The sequence below is a fragment of the Quercus robur genome, chromosome 4, assembly GCF_932294415.1.
Source record: "Quercus robur chromosome 4, dhQueRobu3.1, whole genome shotgun sequence".
NCBI lineage: Eukaryota > Viridiplantae > Streptophyta > Magnoliopsida > Fagales > Fagaceae > Quercus > Quercus robur.
The window spans coordinates 561,773-583,078 of NC_065537.1; the positions used below are offsets into that span (position 1 = coordinate 561,773).

Here is a 21,306-nt window from a genome sequence, read left to right on the forward strand (position 1 = left end):
CATTTCTTTCCACTTTTTTGATATGTCAGTTATTTTTCCAATCATTTTCCCTTTTCCCTCTCTCTCTTCCTGGGGAAGACATTACTTGGGACTATTGATTTTCCAGCACCAGTTTGGCTTACATCTCTTTACTCTTTACTTGGTTGTTGCTTTGTGTGTGTGTGTGTGTGTGTGGTGGTGGTGGGGGGGGGGGGGGGGGGGGTGGGGTCGTTGGGAGAGGGTTACAGGGAAAGCATGACTAAATGCGCCATACAACCAAATAAATGATATTTTTTCTAATTAGAAAATTCAAAAAAATCATGCCATTAATGACTTCAAATTTACCTATCTTATTTTTTGTAAATGACAAACAAAAGCAGTATCAAATGCTAACTACATAGCCAGTCATACCACTGGAGAAAGCAAACACATGTAAACAAAAGAGGGGTATGACAAACAATTGTCCCTTTGATCAGGCTCAGCCATCCCATGTATAAAGTGCATAACACCACCTAGGAACCACCAAAGTCAATTCTTCTCATGCACACAAATTTGTCAAGTCATGTATGATTCACATTGCTTCACCACACAATCCCTGCCGGTTGGCCATTTATGGGTTTCATATAATCTTTTGGCAGAGGAATGAAGCAAAACAAGCATGTCTCGGGTGGTCCTTTCTGCCAACTGCATATTACCTCTCATTCAACCCCCTCCTATTTGAACATGTGGATACCGAATCTAAACCAGGATAATATGTCTGCTGGGGTGTTAGAATGCACCACTCAGTTGATAAATTCAGGCAAATACTACCATACAAACTCCTGTATCATCTGAATTAAACATGCCAATATCTCATAAATCTCCTCTATTTGATGGTGTGATCTACTGCAGAAACAAATCCATGGATCATCCCTTTAGCCTCAATGCAACTCCACCATGGTTTCTTCTTCAGATCCTTCTCATTTACTACCCTCCTTACTTCAACTCCATTCCATTGTCCAAAACTTGCCTGTAGATTACCCAACAGAGTATGATACCCAATATTATCATGTTCCAATCTAAAAGCCTTTGTACTGTATATTCCCAAAGTTTTATGTCTTCATGAACTCTACAAGCTGCAAGAAGAGAACCCCAAATCCTACTATTTGGAAAATCACAATTTTCAATATTAAGGCGTAGGCCTCTTTAAGTTTCCATATCGAGCCAAAGATCCACAATGCAAGTGTAATGATCCAAATCAGGTTGAATACCAAATATGCATTTCATGGAAGGCTCTATTCATTTATTTGTGAAACGCTAATGTAGTATCATGGTATTAGAGGGGTAAACCAAGAGTTTTACACTTAAGTCTTTATCAAATTCGGACTCTTAAAACTTTTCATTTGTTCTAATGTTGAAATAAAAAAAATATTTAAATCTCAATTCATAAAAGACAATTGCATGATTTTTCTTACTTCACTTAAATAATTAATTTTTTAATAATATATATATATATATATATATATATATATATATATATATAAACTCTTAACTTGGGTCAAAAGGCAAATGTAAAAAGAACCTTATAGCTGGCAAAAAATAGCAATATAAACAGGACTTCTCTTGTCAATGGGAAGTTACCGCCTGTCTTTCTCATTGTAGTGCTTGAATTTTTTAGTTTTTTTACTATAAGGATAATGCTATACAGCCTCGGTGAAAAAGCAATATGAAAAGAACTTTTTTTAAGAAGAAAATATGAAAAGAAGTTTATAGTAGCTGTTAAAATTAAAATAATGAAAAGAGAACTTTTGTTGTTCACGCACTACAACTTTCAGTGCCACTTTTGAAAAAGCGTCAAAAAAAGGAGCACATAGATGACCTCATGGCAACAATCAACAAGATACATCAAATAAGTCAAATCATAGATTAAGACATTGTAGCCAACTGTACAATGTGCACATATGCATTATATGTTCATGCCCTGAAGTACAGCACTTAAGAACAGACTTCTATCATGCAATCGCAATAATTAAAGGGTTCGAATTTCACAATTTATACCCATAAGATCTGTTGCATATTATGCATTCAAATGCTTAAATGGCATCAAACAATACTCAGTTTGTGGGAATTATGCAGTACTGGCCTAAGAGATCATGGCATTGAGAACTTCCTTTCAAATCCAATCTACATTTATGCTATGGGAGTTGTATCATAAGAGTATGGCACTGAACAACTCCCACGACATTATTCATTAACATGATTTTCATCCATTTTTCTCACACCATATACTAAAGACACTCAGCCAAAAAACTTCTAATAAGGATGAGCTAGCTATGCTTTGGGTTCATAGTCGAGTATGCCCTCTCCATCTTAGCTTTGCATGTGTAATAAAAGATTAAGATAGAGAATGTAGACACCTTCTACAAAGTTTAGTTTTGAAAAATTACATAGACCCAACTTATGCTAGTTCCCAGTCTCACTTAAACCACACAATGTATCATGTCCATACAATTTCAAAATCTTGACCATGAAATCAAATACATTCCCCCACCAAAATCACCATAAACCAAAAGATCACTACTAAACAAGATCCATCACACTCCCCATTAAAAACAATTCCATCTAACATTCAACTATATCATGCATAACTATTCAAGCTGTACAATTTACCAAACCTACAACATAAACCCACCAAAAAAACAAAGATTTGAACACCCATAAAAGCTAGAAACACAAAGAAAACATAAGCCATCGATCTAAATTCCAACGACACTATGCATAACTATTCAAGTTGCCCAATTTACCAAACCAACAACATAAACCCACCAAAAAAAAAGATACCCATTAAAGAGAGAGAGAGAGAGAGAGAGAGAGAGAGAGAGGTGTTACCAGTGGAAAAGGAAGAAGGAGAAGAAGAAGAAGAATTGGAAGGGAGCTCGGAGACGTAGATGGGGTCATTGTTGCCAAAGAGGGTGCCAGCATAGAAGGTCCCAACCGTTAAAAGCAGAGCCACCATTACCATTTGACCTGATTTGGAATCAAACGCTAAACCCAGCGCAAAGCCACTCATTTTCTCTGCCTCTCTTTGCTTTGCTTCTTTTGCCTTCTCTACTCTGCTTTTGGCTTTCTATCTCAAATGGGTTTTTCGTGAATTTGCAGGATTCATAAGGACTGAATCCACATTTGCGAATCTGAGGAGGAGGAAGAAGAAGAAGACACTACCACTAGATTGCTCCCACTCCCATTCCCAAGCTGTGAATTTTTATGTTAACTGCTTTTTTTATTTTCAATTTTATTATTTATACTTTGCACCGGCATGAGTGCACGTGTGATTCACTTGACAATGACACCTTTTTCCCCATCCAACACTCAGCCAGAATCGGTCCGTATCGGCCATATCGGTTCATATTGACCGGCGACCGATACGGCCGATACGGCCGAAACAGGCCGAAATCAGCATTTAAACTCGTTGGAGAGGCCGAATTTCTGACCTCAGATGTGTTTCTTGCCTTATTCTTTCTTTGTTTTGTGAATCAAGTATATTAATGTGTTTTTTTAAAATATTTTAATAGTAAAAATATATAGAAAATATAAATAAAAATATTTTTAATAATTTTTTAATCGCCGAGTCCCGCCGCACCCGCACCCTACTTTTTCAAAAATTGCCGAGTCTTGCACCCGCACCCGCACCCGCACCCGAGTCCCGAAACGCACCCGTGTTTCATAGATTTCAAGAGAAGAGAGAAGTGTAAAGGGTGAAAGAAATAATAAAAAATTGTAAAAGAATAAATATTTTATTGAATAAATGTTTAGAATAGACAAATTAATATAGGTGTTTTATAAAAATTATTGTGTAAAATAAAAAAAGTAGAATTTTTTTTTTTTTTTTTTGCAAAATTTACAAAATTTTTGCATCAATTGATGCAGTCGCTCTTACGTTAAAAGGATATCACTCTTTACTGACAAATTAAGGAGCGTTTTCTTTTTTGTAATTCATGAGGCTTTAAAAGGTATTCGTGCTATTAACTAGTAAGTGCTTATTTGTAATCTTGTTACTCAGTTTAATCTTGTTTGTACTATTAAATTTTATTTTGATTCAAGTTTCTAAGGCTAACTGTTAATAATGTTCGATCCATGTCTTCAATTTTGAAGTTCAACATTTTTACTTAATCTTCAAAATTTTTTTTTTCTGCATACCATCAATCCGTTCATTAATTAGATTTGATTTGTTCTATTTGCACTCAAATTAATTGTGATCATGAATAATTTAGCTTCTTGAAACTCAATATGGATGTCTGGAAAGAAAGTCTAATCTATATAGTTGTATAAAATTTAAGCTTTTTTGGGTTTTAAAGAGATTTAACTTGAAACCCTTTATTTTTTCTTATGTTGATGTAGCATGAGTTGTGAACAAGATTGTGCCACGTGAGTGCCAAAAAAGAGCCCTCAACACCTCCTTTCCCCCTCTAAAATTCAGGTATAAGGTGCTTTTATATAGATGTACAAAATAGGGTTAAAACCGAATAAAATCCCTTCTGTTAATAGTATTAAAATTCTAAATTATCGCATTTTCACTTGAGTGAGATTCTTAAATTCAACAATGTAGATGATGGAATAAAGGGTTGGGTCAATTTAGTAACATTTAGTAAAAAAGTTGAAAGGCCCAACGGAAGTCTAGTGCTTGGTTCCAGGACACATAGAACACAACACCATTATGGGATTTATGGTAAGCACATTGAAGCTTAAGTTAGGGAGCAAAAATAGAATGCCCAAAGTGATTTTCTTTATAGGTCTTCAATTGCATACCTTGCAGATGAGATGTGGGAAAATATTTATACCCTTCATTGGCATGTGTTGGACTAGGAGAAACGATCATGACTCCCTTCCATTGCTTTTGGCGGATGTGACAAGCCCATTCCTAGGCATCCTTCCTAACTAGTTAGGGCCCCCACCAAGGGGACAAGTTACATCACATTTAGGCTCCACTTGGGAGTTCATAAGGGAATAGAATAAAATGGAATGAGATGGTCATAAGGGAATGGAAATGAATGAAATGTATTTAAGTAAGGGAAAGAAATGGAAAAGAATGAAATGGAATGGAATTAAGTAACCTTGATTGGATGTTTTAAAATAAAAGAATGAAAATGAATAGAATGTAAGTAATCCTGTTTGGGAGCAACATGGAGAGAATGGAATGAAATCATTTTATAACAATATTACTATTAGACCTCTATTTTAAAATAAAGGGTTGAATATATAGGGGTATTTTGGGAGTTTTAGTAAAAAAAAATTATTAAATCTAATTTCATTCCCTCCCATTCCTCCCAATTTCGGGGGAATGAAAATTTGAGATTTTAAGGGAATAGAGAGGAATGAGTGTTCCCTCCTACCTATTCCATTCCCTCTCCCAAACAAGGGAATGGACTTTCCATTCCCTCCATGAAAACTCTCAAACAAGAGAAGGGAAAAATATTCCTTTTATTCATTTCCATTCCATTCCATTCCTTCCTCTCAAGCGGAGCCTTAATGGTATCTGTTTTAAAACTCCAAGTGTAATTATGCCACAAGTGTAATTATGCCAACTTCAAACGACTATATCTTACTCATTTAAATCTAAATTAGGTCAAATTTGTATCTGTTTTAAAACTCCAAATGTCTACTTTCTAATTAAACAAATTTTACTCCAATTAAGTGTGACCCAAAAAATATAAGTAAATGATCAACTCCTAATGTTTAGTGGGTTGAAACTTGATTGTCTTTAACTCTAGCTCAACCTTAATAAAATTTTATTGATACAACCTAATTTAAACATTTTTTTTTTTTTTTTGGTAATTGCACTGCTAGAAGACACATACTCATGTTTGATGGACTTAGGATCATGATCCAGATTGTGGGATCATCGGATCCTTTGATCCCATATTCCTAAATCGGCCTAGATCATTTAGGATTATTTATATGTTAGATTCAAGGTAGAACTGCATGGCAAATTGTGGGATCACGTAGGATCACGATCCCAAGTGTTGATCCTAAATAATTCTAGAGCAAGAAGCTTTCTGGATTGGCCTAGAGAAGTAATAGGGATGAGATCATGAGAAAGGTTAGAAGAGGAGTGAGCTTCTTTAACAAGAGCTGGAGAATTGAGGCAGTTCTCCTTTTTGGGTATATGGAAGTGTGGTTTCCTTGTGGAGTTCTTCCCACCACATCATGACAATGTCATCTTTGCTGGAATCTTACATGAACAAACTAACAAGATTGAAATTAAGGGAACAAAAATCTTAAAGGTGTTGTTAGAAGTTAAAGTCATTCTTAGTGTGCGTTTGGCATGAGGAAATTTGCCAACTTATTTTATTATTCAGTTTATTTTTGCTACTATTCATGGGTCTCACTATACTATTTCAGCTAACTTTTACCTTTACCTACATTACTTTTAGCAAAAAGTTTTCAGTTTTAGCAAAATAAGCGGATCCCAAACAGACCCTTATGGTGTTGAAATTATCTGATAAGGATGCTCTCGTCATAAGATTCAAGGCCTAACACGTAAGAGAAGTTGACGGTCCCCCTAGACCCATCGACCTCATACAAACATACGAAGATCCAAAGCAACGATGCCATATGACTGACAGCCCCATGATATCTGACAAAGCATCTCCTTGAAGTGGGCAGGAGGTCTTCGGACGAGGCAAGAAGCTGACAGGAATAAAGAGAACAATGAGAATGAAGAAGCTGATTGGTCCAGTGTGGCCTAGCTTGACCTCCACGAATATTTATACAAGGAAATGTTTTGTACCCCACAATTAACCCTAATCAAGGGAAACCTTATAAGGAAAGGATCCCGCAAAATATGTAAATTAATGAGGATCTTCCCTACAAGGAAAGACCCTTCTCGCCAAGAAACAAAGGTCATCTCTACTCTACTATAAAAACCCCAAATCCCTCACAAATCAAGATACACATAATTTACCCCAATTTTGGTACTCTAGAGTTGTGAAAGTTCTAACTTAACCTTCGGAAGGTATTTGGCCGGTATCACACCGATACTCTCTGTGAGATCTTCTTCTTCTTTGTTGTGCAGGTTTTGTGTAGAGCACGTAAGGACTGTGCGACTTACTGACGATTTTTGGCATCATCATTATCTATCTTGGTTACTTTACTCATTTAGAGCTTTGAGTTGCAATGCAACCTAGAAGGTATTTCTTTGACAAATATGTGCCCTTTGTGACTTGTGTCACACTCTATAGCTTTTAGTTTTTTTCTTTTTTTGTCACATTTTATTGAACAATCAGCATAATTTGTTTTATTTTTTTACTACAAATAAGGTACAGGATGCCAAGATGAGTCAATTAATTTAGTACAAAAAATAGTTTGCTAAACTTGCATTTAGTGATCACATTATTAACTTGAGAATATTATTTCTACTGAATGTTCCAAAATTGACTCATTTGATACATTTTGAGTAATTTGTATCGAGATCAAAGATGATATTTTCGTTAACCGATAGAGAAGAGATGTAGAGTATGAACTTATATTTCGCCTCTTGTGCCAAAGGCAGATTGTCATACCAGCAATTCAGAATCTGTAGTTTTGGTCCTCTAAGCAATGCCATTGAAATCGCTTTGCTAACGCAGAACATTGTCCCTAATATATTGTCAATACTTCTCAAGCTTCATTTATTAATCTTCTCCATAATCAATTTAAAGACTTTTAGAACATTTGAAAAGCTTATTATGTAGTTGAATATAAAGAAACGTACAAAAAGAAATATGCATTACATTAAGCATGTCAGTCATTTTATAATATATATCAGTATTTGATTTCCTGTTTTTATTTTTCTATGTTTTTTCTATCATATTTTTTAATACTTCCAAGAGTATCATGAATTAAACAGTAATATATCACAACTAGATTGAACTCCAAATAAGATAATTTTTTTTTTTTTTTTTTTTTGGTATTAAAAAATTCTTAAAATGGTTTACTAACTCTAAGGGCACGCGTTAAGTTGCAACATATTTTAATAAAGCCACATACCCAAAGCTCGACCAGAAAGAACACTCTTCCTTGCCAAGAACCTCTTTTACCTCCCCTTTGTGCACATATCTAGTCCAATATCTAACTCAATTTATATTAGCCCATTAATTACCACAATTAAAAAATATAAAATAGTCCTCCTCCTTTTCAATGTGGGATTAAATATTTTCACTAACTCCTCATCTTCTACATTTACTTTAACATCTTTACATTTATGTTGTATTATTTATTCATTTTAAATAATTAATATTAAAATGCACCAACAACCACAAAAGAAGCACTGAGGTTGAAATTCAGGGTTTGGAAAATTCTCCTTCATTAAATCCCATAACTGGTGTATCTTCTAAGGAGGATACGGCAGGCAACAAAAGTTGTTCAATTATACCCAATGGATTCATATTCAAACGGTTTTGCTGTAATAACACCTGATGAAAAAGGGTACCAATTCTATCACAGAAATGAGCGATACAAGAACATGAAAGCTCATAGCAGCCAACCTGAACAAAGCCAAAGATAAAGCCCCATCAACAGGCCTTGGACATTATTTTAACCTCTCTTTCTGTGGGGAAGTTCACTTCTTCATATCCATTCAAATCAGAGACCTTCAAATCTTTAGTCTTCACGTTTAGTCGATTCATACTTCTCTGCTAGTTTCAAAATGAAATAACAGTTTTGACCATCTTGAAGTTATGACAGCAGCAGAAGAAGATTAGCCATCTTATCCCTACATCTGCATACCACTTGATAATATCAGTATCTTCAAGAGAAATGAGAAACTTGATTAGCCTTGGTAAAACCAGCCATCTTAACTACCTTACTAGCAAGTTTTATTGGTGCATCAACTTTCACACACAACAAATCCTCAACCTTGCTCTTAGCATATTCCATTCTTCTTTGTCCTCTACTCTCCTTTCTTCCTTCTCTAATGCCTTTTTATTTTGGACCAGACTCAAATATGAGTCAACTTGCACTTGGAACTTATCATAAACATCAACCAGCTCTTGGGGTAATTGATCTCTAAAGTGCCTTAAAGAGAGAAAATCGTCTGCTTGTTGGGCTTTGTGGAGTCTAGTTTTGTTTGATCCGGTTTGACGATCCGACCTAACCCGAATAATATTGCGTGGTTTTTAATGAGAGATGCGTGTGATTGTTTTTGTTTGGCGCGTGTTTTCTCTCTTTGGTTTTGTTTCTCACAGGTTGGGATTTAGGTGAAATTCCCTACACTGCTGTGATCATTCGATGCCATCCCCAGTGCTCTTCCAAGGACCCCAACAAATCTTGGACTACTCATCAGCCCAATTCTGAAAATTTCTCAAACTTTGTTCTCAATTTGACACGCAAATTTAAACTCATCACGTTACTTCTAACTTCTTAAAACATGCAGCAAGTCTCAATTGATCAATTTAGCCTAAGAATACTATACAAATTCTAGCATCATTCTACTTAAACACCCCAAATCTCATAAATCTCCTCCACTTGATGGTGTGATCTATCTGCAGAAACAAAACCATGGATCATCCCTTTAGCCTCAACACAGCTCCACCCTGGTTTCTTCTTCAGATCCTTTTCATTCATTACTCTCCTTACTTCTTCAACTTCATCCCATTGTCCAACACTTGCTTGTACATTACTCAACAGAGTATGATACCCAATATTACCAGGTTCCAATTCCAAAAGCCTTTGTGCTGTATATTCCCTAAGTTTTATGTCTTCATAAATTCTACAAGTCGCAAGAAGAGCAACCCAAATCCTACTATCAGGAAAAATCACCATTTTCACTATTATAGCTAAGGCCTCTTTAGCTTTCCACATCGACCCAAAAGATCCACCATGCAAGTGTAATGCTCCAAATCAGGTTGAGTACCAAATATCCATTTCATTGAATTATAAACTTCACACCCTTCTCTAACAAGACCAGAGTGGCCATAAGCAGATAGTAAGCTCAAGAAGGTGATACAGCTTGGTTTTATTCTTTCCCCTAGCATTAGAACAAAAAGTTCTAGAGGTAAGTTCTTGTTGCTTCAAAAAATTATGTCCGTTGCCAGCCCCTTCTCATTCAGCCTCTAACGGTTTCTGTGGTTCCAAATAAACCAAGCTACCACCGCAAACAGTTCTAGACTGTTAATTCGCTGCCCCACCAGGTGTATTAGATCCTGTGCATCACGAACACGAGGGTGCTCTGTACGGATCCAGTTGAAACAGGGGGCCCAAATCTGATGGAGCATCTCGCAGTCCCAAATAGCATGTTAAGTATTCTCCTGGGCCGAGAGACATGCACTGCATTTTGCATCATCAAGGACCTTTCTCTTCTTCAAATTCTCTTTTGTAGGCAATGCATTTGAACAGACTCTCCATAGAAATTTTTTTATTTTATTCGGGATGCGAAGCTTCCAAACACGTTTCCAAAACTGCTCCAGTTTTGACGTGTCCGAGCTTGATGCGACACTAGTGTTTCAACCTCACAGAGAAGCTGATAACCTGTCTTAACCGAGTACTCACCACTTTTATCAGCTGACCATAGTAGACAATCGCTCTACTGAGTCCAACACAGTGGGATAGCTTGGATACAGTTTGCCTCAAAACTCAGGAAGTGTTGACACAACAAGCTCTGGTCCCAGATCCTTGTGTTCAAATTGATAAGAGTAGCTACCTTTGCTCCTTGCAAACTAGGCACATGTGGGGAAACAATTTTGGCAGACCCCTTTCCTGGCAACCAGTTAGCGTTGTAAATATCTATACTCTTCCCATCCCCCATTCTCCACCACATACCCATTGAGATCACCTTTCGAGATTTGAGGATACTTTGCCAAGCATAGGAACCCTTTGCTGCTGAAGCTTCAAAGATTGATCCTGTAGGAAAATATTTGGCCTTGAAAACTTGAAAGAACAGGGAGTTTTGAGGGATCACATATATCTTATAGTAAGTGAATCTTTACTAGTATTTTAAAATACTCGTACATGTTAGATTAATGAGAGATACGGTGAGTGAACATACATATAGTTTTTGAGTGCTTTCTCAAAATAAGCTATCTCTCTAGGACACCATTTACTGTTTCCTAAAATTTGGAGCATGGAAATTAGGAGAGACTCTAGCAGCCTCTCCTGTGACTTGGAGGTGTTCCACAAAGGAGATTGTGAGGAGTTCATAAAGCAAGCAAAGAACAAGATTCGGCAATTTGGTGATCTATTCTACCAAAGGTATGAGTTTATATGACCTCTAGTAAAGTATATAACTATTCAACATTCGTATCAGAGTCATTTTATGCTTGTTTTCACTCTTGGATGATGCCATGATCTCTGATATATGTAATCCTATATGCATGCTAAAATTAAAAGTTTAAGTAATTTTTAATTTTCAGATTTGTAATTTTTAGAAACATGTTATGGCATGTAGAGAGAGAAATAAAAAGGTGTAATATTTTGAATGTTTACATGTAATCTGAAAAACTGTTGTGATGAACAGTAAAAGAAAATACGCTTTTCACTCATTTAAAATTGTCATGTAGTAGTTTGCCATGCGTGTACCACTCTGCTTAGTGCTTGACGGGTTATCCATAAATTAAAGCGATGAGCCCCACGTTGGTGACATGGTTTATTAGTTACACACAAATTCTTATACTTCTTGTTTCCTTCAACAAGGAAACTGTGCAATGAAATAAGCCACACGTTGAGTGGCTATGTGGGTCTGACACTATTGTTTACAAATGCTATGTGGATTTGTTTACAGTAGTTTACAAAGGATAACTTTGCAGGATATGGATTTTGTAGTTATTGCTTACGTAGCAATAACTTATAAGTTATAACAAGACAAAAAATTATATGAAAATCAAATGTTATAATATGCACAGTGGGTTTTCTTATTATATTATAGACGTTCATGTTTATTAGACATCTTTTTCTAGTATTGCATATATTTAATACATATAATTGTGATAGATTTTTTTTTTAAACTGTGATGTTAAAATAAAATTGTGAAAATATGAGAAAATTGTGAAATTAGTTTTCTAATTTTCTGTATAATTATGCATGGAATTTATTTAATTTTTGAATTAATTTATGATGTCTTTTAACATATTGTGATATGATTGAGTTGATATTATATGAATGCATTGATGAATATGTGTCCAAAGGATTTATGAGACTCTTTGGCTCATCTCTATAGTTAGAGATTGTATTGGTAATTTATGCAACATGTATATTTTTATTTATTGTTATTGTGGATGGATAAGACAAATTTTGAAATTATTTGGTAACGTGGCATCCCCAATTTTTTTAATTACAAATAGAATCTTTGTAGTAGGGTACTTGAATATGTAATGTTTTTGGGCTGATGTTTTTGGCAATTGTTTTTTTTTTGGCCATTGTTTTTGGCAATGTAATTTAATTTTTGAAGCCATGTAAGGGGATGTGTTTCACGGTTACCTATAATTTTCAAATTTTGTCTTAGCATGTTGTATGAAATTACCAATAGAGCTTATAGTGGAGCCCATGCACAATGTGTTGTGCACAAAGATGTATGGACACATGTTATATGTATGATTTAATATGTGGATGGTGTGATGTTTTATTCTTCACAAAATTTTTATTGAAAATCAATTAGATGTGTTATTCCAATTTACATAGTGAGAGATGATTATGAGCTTAGCGAAATTTTCGATCTCACTATATAGAAAGGAATATCATGGTCTAGTTGGATTTTTGGAAATAAAATTTAAAAATGTATGAGTTAATGTCAACTTGTGTAATAAATGTAGTGAACATGGCCACTAAGAATGTAGTTGCTGGTCTAACTAAGGGAGAGAAACTATATGGAACCAACTATGATATGTGGCATAGAAAAATTCAATATCTGCTTAATGAATAAGAGGTCCTTGAAACCTTAACCAATGTGATAATGCGACTTGAAAATGGCAATACTGCCCAACATCGCTGTGACTTAGAGGCCTATGAGTCTTAGGTTAAGAAAGATCATTGTGCAAGCTTCACTATGCTGAGTAGCATGCACAATGATCTTATTGGGGAGTTTGAGGACTACCTAAATGCCCAAGATGTTAGAAATTGGGCTGGTTTTGACCCAACCCATAAACCATGGCCCATGGATTGTCCACATGGGTTATCTAATAAGTTTAAATTTAAACTAACTAATATTGGTATGAGTTATCAATATCAGTAGTGGAGTAATTTAAACTTAACAAATATTGATATGAGTTATCAATATCAGTAATAAATATTGATATTTATCTAATAATTTCTTTATGTTGGATTTAGATCATTCCTCTTTTTTCTTTTATTGCTCATAATGACGATGTTTCTGATTCTGTAATGTGGCATGCTAGACTTGGACACATAGGAAAAGATAGATTGGCTAGACTAGCTAAAGAAGGCCTATTAGGGTCTATCACTAATGTAAGCTTACCTATGTGTGAACCTTGTCTAGCTAGAAAGGCTTGTAGGAAGCCTTTTGGTAAGTCTCCAAGGGCAACTCATCCTTTGGAATTAGTCCATTCGGACATATGTGGACCTATGAATGTTAAGGCATACCATGGCGCCTCTTATTTTCTCACATTTATAGATTCACATTTCAGTTATGTCTATCTGATCTCCTATCGCTTTGAAGCATTAGATTGCTTTAAGCGCTTTGTGGCAGAGGTTGAGAATCGGAAGAAAGGAACCTAAAGGTTTTTCGAACTAATAAGGATCGTGAATATTTGTCTAAACAGTTTCAAGAATTGTGTGAGGAAAAAGGGATACGCAGGCAATTGACGATTCCTGGTACTCCACAACAAAATGGTGTTGTAGAAAGAAGGAATCGTACTCTATTAGAGATGGTTAGTTCGATGATGGCGCAAGCTAACCTTCCAATTTCATTTTGGGGGGATGCATTGTTGACTGCTGCCTACATCCTTAATCATGTGCCTTCTAAGTCAGTTCCTACAACACCATATGAGTTATGGACTGGTGCAAAACCCAATTTGGAGAACTTGCGGCCTTGTGGTTATGTAGTTTTTGTTCACAATACTTCCTATAAGTATGGGAAATTGGGCCCTAGAGCAAGTAAGAAAATCTTTATAAGATATTTAGAAAGCTCAAAGGGGTATGTAATGTATGGTGAACATTCTGATGGTGGAATGACTGAGATAGAGTCTCGTGATGTCAACTTCATTGAAGATGATAATCCAAGCATCAGTGAAGCAAAAGAAGATCTTTAGCTTTATAAGTTGCAAGAACTTGAAGGTGTCATACCATCGTTGGGTGAGGGTGGAGAATCACAACTTCATTCTGAAATCGCCAAAGATAGTGGGAGTGATTTGGCTTCTAGTGGGAGCAAGCTGCTAGATAGTGACACACAAGGATCCAAGGTACATAGAAGTGAACGTGGAACTATTCCCCGTTATCATTTTAAGATTGAGGGGGAATCTTTTATATGTGATTCACTGGACCTTGATGAGCCTGCTTCCTATGAGGAAGCATTACCTTCACCTACTTCACATGAATGGATAGTTGCTATGAGGGATGAGATGGATTCTATGGCAAAGAATCAAGTTTGGGAGTTGGTTGACCTTCTGCCTAGGCACAAGACCATTGGAAACAAGTGGGTTTTAAAAATAAAGTACAAGTTAGATGGATCAATTGACAAATATAAGGCTCGTCTCGTGGTGAAAGGCTATACCCAAAACGAAGGGATAGACTATGAAGAGACTTTCTCCCCAGTAGTGAGATTTGTCTCTATTCGCCTTATTCTAGCTATTGTTGCACATTTGGATTTGGAACTCTTCCAAATGGATGTAAAGACTGCATTTCTCAATGGAGAACTAGACGAGGAGATCTATATGGATCAACCTATTGGCTTTGAGATCAAGGAACAAGGGCGCAAAGTGTGCCGCCTTAAGCATTCCATTTATGGCCTAAAGCATCGTCTAGACAATGGTATTTCAAATTTCATAAGGCTATTATTTCAATTGGTTTTAAAATGATGGAAGAAGACCATTGTGTATATGTCAAACAATCAAGAAAGAGTTTACTTATTCTGTCTTTGTATATGGACGACAATTTGTTGGTTGGAAATGATATGGAGATGATTGTCACCACCAAAAGGTGGTTGTCCTCTATTTTTGAAATGAAGAACATGGGAAAGGCTAATTATGTGCTTGGAGTTAAGATTTTCAGGGACGCTCAAAGAAGTTTCTTGGTTTGTCTCAAGAAACTTACGCATAATTCCAAACCCATAGACACTCTAATTGAGAAAGGACATACATTAAGCCTTGAAGATTGCCCTAAATTAGAAAAGGAAAAGAGAGAAATCATGAGAGTGCCCTATGCAAGTGCAGTTGGAAGTTTGATGTATGCTATGTTGTGTACTTGACCAGACATCTGTTTTGTAGTCGGTATGGTTAGTCATTGTCAAAGTAATCTAGGACTTGTTCATTGGCAAGCAGTTAAGAGGATTTTTCGATACCTTCGTGGGACATCGGATCTTATTCTTTGCTATCAGGGTGGAGATTTGAGATTAAGAGGTTATTCTGATGCTGATTGGGCCAGTGATAGAGATGAGCATAAGTCCACTATAGGTTATGCAATTCTAATTAGTGGTGCAGCTATCTCTTGGTGCAGTAAGAAACAGTCTTGCATTACTTTATCCACAATGGAGTCTGAGTATGTTGCTTGTTCAACAGTAGCACAAGAAGCATGTTTGGTTAAAGAGATTTTTCCAAAGCCTAAGGGTGACATCTCTTACAGATGAAGTTGTAAAGATGTATTGTGATAGTATGGTAGCCTTTGCTCATGCTAAAGATCCTAAGTATCATAGCAAAAGCAAACACATACAAACTTGTTATAACTACATTCGTCTTGCTATTACACAAGGAGAGGTGATCTTCCAACATATCTCCACTAGCAGGATGGTGGTTGATCCACTTACTAAATTCATTGCTAGAGATGTCTTTCAAGCTCATGTTAGGAGTTTGGGACTTTGTAGGATTTGATATGTTTTTGTTTACCTCATGGACATTTATGTTTGTTTGTACTTTATGCAATAATGATGTTATTCATTTTGATTCATCTTGTGATGTGATTGATATTGCATACTGAGCACACATTATTTGAGAATATGTCACCAAGCTTAGACCGGTCTACTCACATAGATGATCACCCTAGCGTTTGAGTAGCAAGTAGGATGAGATATAATGATCACTTTTTTTTTTTTTTTTTTTTTTTTTTTTTTTTTTTCTGTAAATTAAGTAAGTGATCATCTTGATGCTTAGGGAGGCGTGCAAGATAATATAATGAATGTCACCTTAGCTAGGCTAAGATGAGACTTATGCGAGTCGCACTTGAAGTGTATCCACAACTTCCTGAAGCCTGAATAAAGCCAAATATGAGATCTTGGACAGGAACTTGATTTGTAATTGTGCTGAGAAACTTAGGTTGGTTGCCTTTGTGGTAATTGGACTAAGATTTGTATGATGTTTGAGTGTGACAAGCCCAGTTGAGTGGGGGCTCCACCGTAGCATACAAATTATACTATATATGCTATAGCCGACCAATTAAGGGAGTGATTGGATAGATCCCTACTCCATCACTATGTGAGCCTTAGTCAACCATTATATGGTCCATTCTGTGCCCTTTTTTCGACCTAGAACTATACCATGAAGTGAATGTTTGATGTCGCTACTTTAGCATGTCATCTCAGGGCCATAATATATACGGTCTCATGGAGCATGTCTAGGAAAGTGGTCAAGTGTGAATGAATTGACATAAGTATCGGGGGAAGATTATTTAGAACACACTATTTATTTTATGGTTAATAGCTCGGGTGATTAAGAGGAATTTGTTTTTCAACATAATCATGAGCATATTATATAGTATAGGTTCAAGTGTTGCATTGAGTTTTGAACTCATGTGGGATTAAAGAAACTTGATTGGGTGTGATCAAATTATCTGGGGCATGAACGAGATATTATGAGTGATGTACTATGTTAGTTTAGATGGTGACTTAATATAGTACTCCTAACATACACCTTCTCGTCAGGTCGCACACTCCATTTTTTCTATATAAAGAGAGGATTGGACAAGAGATTGAGAGGAGTTAGTTCTAACTGTAGTACCTAGTGTGGGCAAGTGGGAGCTGTTAGAAATTGGGCTGGTTTTGACCTAACCCATAAACCATGGCCCATGGATCATCCATATGGGTTATCTGATAAGTAAGATTAAATTTAAACTAACTGATATTGGTATGAGTTATCAATATCAATAGTGGAGTAATTTAAACTTAACAGATATTGATATGAGTTATCAAAATCAATAGTGGAGTAATTTAAACTTAACAGATGAGATCTTTTAGGATCACATATATCTGACAGTAAGTGAATCTCTACTAGTATTTTAAAATACTCCTACATTAGTCAGATTAATAAGAGATACAGTAAGTGAACATACGTATAGTTTTTTAGTGTTCTCTCAAAATAAGCCATCACTCTGGGACACCATCTACTATTCCCTAGAATTTGGAGCATGGAAATTAGGAGAGACTCTAGTATCCTCTCCTGCAACTTGGACATGTTCCACAAAGGAGATCATGAGGAGTTTGTAAAGCAAGCAAAGAACAAGATCCGACAATTTGATGATCTGTTCCACCAAAGGTATGTGTCTATATGACCTCTAGTAAAGTATATAACTGTCACACCCCGAACCCAAAAAGAGCTAGGCACGTGACAATAGCCACACACTTATAAAGTTTACACTCTACAAGTGTGTAAGGCCCTCTTAAACAATTAAATAATTATCCTTAAGAACAATTTCATCAATAAATTTAAAAATATCCTCAATAAAGAAATTCTCAAAAGATCTCCAAATAATAATCTTCCAACATCAAACAAAAATAAACTAAATCCTTTAAGTCTGAAGGATTACACAAATGGTAATCTTAAAACATAAAAGTTCAAAACTTATTCCATTGATTTCCTAAACTTCACTCATGCGCACATCCCAACGGAAGCCCAAACATATGCTACTCTTCCTGATCAAAATCTGAAAGGAGAAAGAGAGGGGGGGGGGGGTGAGTTGACAACTCAATAAGTAACCAAAATCCAATTAAGTTCTATCCAACAATAGATCTGTGAAGTAATAAGATGTAATATGAATCTTCAAAAGTTATACTATGCTATGGGTTTTCAAAAATAACTAAAGAAGTTTCATAGTCTTAAATTAATAAGTTGCAAATGGATTACATACTTTAATCTTACAAATATATCATAGATGGTTTAGGAAGTAGTCAATTTTTAATATATCAAAAGCTATAACTTATAATAGGTTCTAAAAATATATAAGCAGTTTTAATGACTCAAATTAGTTCAAATACTCAAACGTAATTCATATTCTTAACAATCTTATGACTATGGTCACGCTATATCCCCGTGACTGGGCATCAGAGTACCAATGAATAACCCCCATTGGTTTGGGTATCAGAATACCAATGAATAACCCCCATTGGCTAGGTATCAGAGTACCAATGAATAACCCCTATTGGTTTGGGTATCAGAATACCAATGAATAACCCCCATTGGCTGGGTATCAGAGTACCAATGAATAACCCCCATTGATTTGGGTATCAGAATACCAATGAATAACCCTCATTGGTTTGGGTATCAGAATCAATTCATAGTCAATTTGTCCATAATAATATATAATCATATTTTCAGTATTCAATTATATTTGTGATATTTCTATATTATAGTACTTTAAATCATTATAGATAAAGGAACAATTAAATAAATAAATCATATATTCAATGCTCATATTTATTTGTGAAATTTCTCTATTCCTTACTTGAAATCAGTAATACAATAGAAATAAATAATAACAACTGTAAACAATTTTCGGTAGTTAAAATACGCAAAATAAAACCCATTAGGATAAGGTTACTTACCTCAGCTAACTCACCACAAGGATCTTCTCCCTAACACTTTCTCTAAATTCCTTAGATATCACCTAAACAATTTTCAAGCACTATACTCAATAATCAATTAATTTAAGAAAAACTTAAAATGGTACCCGGCCAGAAGAGTAGTGGTTAAAAATATCTCATACTTTTTCACTATTATTGAAGGGGTATTAAATCACACAACATTGTGCCTGACGGATTCGGGTTCATGGGCCGACTTTGAGGAAGGGCCCAGGGCTTAGCATCACTTGAAATACTTGGTGTACACGTTGGAAATTTGAGGGGATCCTAGGGAAATCAGAATGTCCGCAAAAGGATAATTCTAGAAGAACCCACTCTACAAGGAAATGTTTGTCCATCACGTTTGGGATTGCTCGAAGTAGAGTCCTATAAGGAAAAGACTTCTAGTCCAAGGAGGAGAGGTCGACTTTCTTCTACTATAAAAGCTTCAGTACCCTCGCAAGTCAAGGTACGCATAATTTACCCTTTCTAGCACTCTAGAGTTGTGAGAATAATTCTAACTTGACCTTCGGAGGGTATTTGGCCGGCACCACACCGGTGCTCCCTAAGGTCTTCTGTTATTTTGTTGTGCAGGTTCGCTTTGAGTCGCGAGTGCTGTGTAACATATTGGTGATATTTTCGGCATCATCAGTTGGCGCCATCTGTGGGGAACGTAGCACATTATCGCTTCCTAGACAAAAGAGTTACATGGTACTCACTCGCTCAATGGCAACCACTAACGACGTTCAAGAAGAAGAAGCCCCACGACTGCTCTGGAGAGACAGGTCAAGACGCTTGCCACAGCCGTGGAGTGCCTCACCAAACGAAACCACGACTTGGAAGAGCAGCTGAACCAAAAAAATGCGGCACCCAATAACCAAGGAGCGGATCAAGAAGGGACTAGCGCTGAAAGGAGGAATCAAGAAGGACCACAGGCTAGCAACGCCCCAAGCATACCAGAGCGACGGGACACGAGCCTTCCCTCTCTTGCAGATACGGCTCCGCCACCCATCATCGCGGAGATGCAGGCGATAAAGGAACAGATGGAAGTGATGATGAACGCTCTCAAGGGAGGAGTGTCCAGTGACCTTGACGACCTTGTCAACCGGACTGACTAGCCATTTACGACCACCGTTAACTCTTTCCCTCTGCCAAGTAAGTTCTGCATGCCGCATATGGATAGTTATGACGGGGTCAAGGACCCTTTAGATCACCTAGAGACCTTCAAGACCCTGATGCACCTTCAAGGAGTGGCAGACGCAATTATGTGCATGGCCTTTCCTACAACCCTAAAGGGCGCGGTAAGGATTTGGTTCAGCCGGCTAGCACCCAACTCCATCAGCACCTTCAAGGAGCTAAGCACTCAATTTACTACGCACTTCATTGGAGGACATCGGTATAAGAAGTCCACAGCTTTCTTAATGAATATCAAGCAGCAAGAGGAGGAAACGTTAAGGGCCTACATATCCCGCTTCAATAAAGAGGCATTCTCGATTGACGAAGCCGACGACAAGATACTTGTTGCGGCATTCACTAATGGGCTGAAGGGGGGTAAGTTTTTATTCTCCCTATACAAAAAACGACCCAAAGACTATGTCAGAGGTGCTTTACAGGGCCACCAAATATATGAACGCTGAAGACGCGCTGTTGGCACGAGAAGAGAGGCCCAAGAAAAGAGAGAGGCAAGAAGACACCCGACAGGACCAGGGGCGGAAGAAAGGAAGGGTAGGAGACCGAAGGGAGGAGAGACACCCTAAACCCATAGGGGGAAGATTCACAAGTTTCACCCCATTAACCGCCCCAATAGACCAAGTCCTAATGCAAATTAAGGACGAGGGGGCCCTGACGTTCCCTGGAAAGCTGAAGAGTGATCCCAACAAACGATCTAGGGACAAATATTGCCGCTTCCACCGTGACCATGGTTACAACACAGCCGATTGCTATGACTTAAAGCAGCAGATCGAAGCCCTTATCCGACAAGGAAAGCTGCAAAAGTTCGTCAGCAAAGAGAGAACAGATCCACCCCCACAAGAACAGCACCCCCGACAAGAGAACGAGCGACCAAGACCCCTCATAGGAGACATAAGGATGATAGTCAGAGGAACAGCTGGAGCCGGGTCTTCAAAAAAGGCTCGCAAAACGTACCTTCGGATGGTACAGAGTGTTCAGCTAACGGGCATTGTGCCGAAGATAGCAGGAAGAAAAGGCCCCATTATCGGGTTCTCAGAAGAAGATGCACGACGCCTGCACCATCCATATGATGATGCTCTTGTCGTTAGTATGCGGGTAGGAGACTACAACATGCACCGGGTGTTGGTTGACAACGGCAGCTCAGCCGATATCTTGTACTATTTGGCGTTCCAGCAAATGAGGATTGACAAGGA

The 21,306-nt window shown here is 37.0% G+C and overlaps 1 protein-coding gene across 1 annotated transcript; it reads right to left on the reverse strand.

Moving 5' to 3' along the window:
• Nucleotides 1-291: 291 nt before the first annotated feature.
• LOC126720267 (uncharacterized) lies at nt 292-3,209 on the reverse strand. The gene is made up of 2 exons (XM_050422588.1): nt 2,848-3,209; nt 292-1,094 (listed from the first exon to the last, which is right to left on the reverse strand). The coding sequence occupies exons 1-2, from the start codon at nt 3,026-3,028 to the stop codon at nt 955-957; spliced, it is 321 nt and encodes a 106-aa protein (XP_050278545.1). The 5' UTR covers nt 3,029-3,209; the 3' UTR covers nt 292-954.
• Between the last annotated feature and the right edge of the window lie 18,097 nt (nt 3,210-21,306).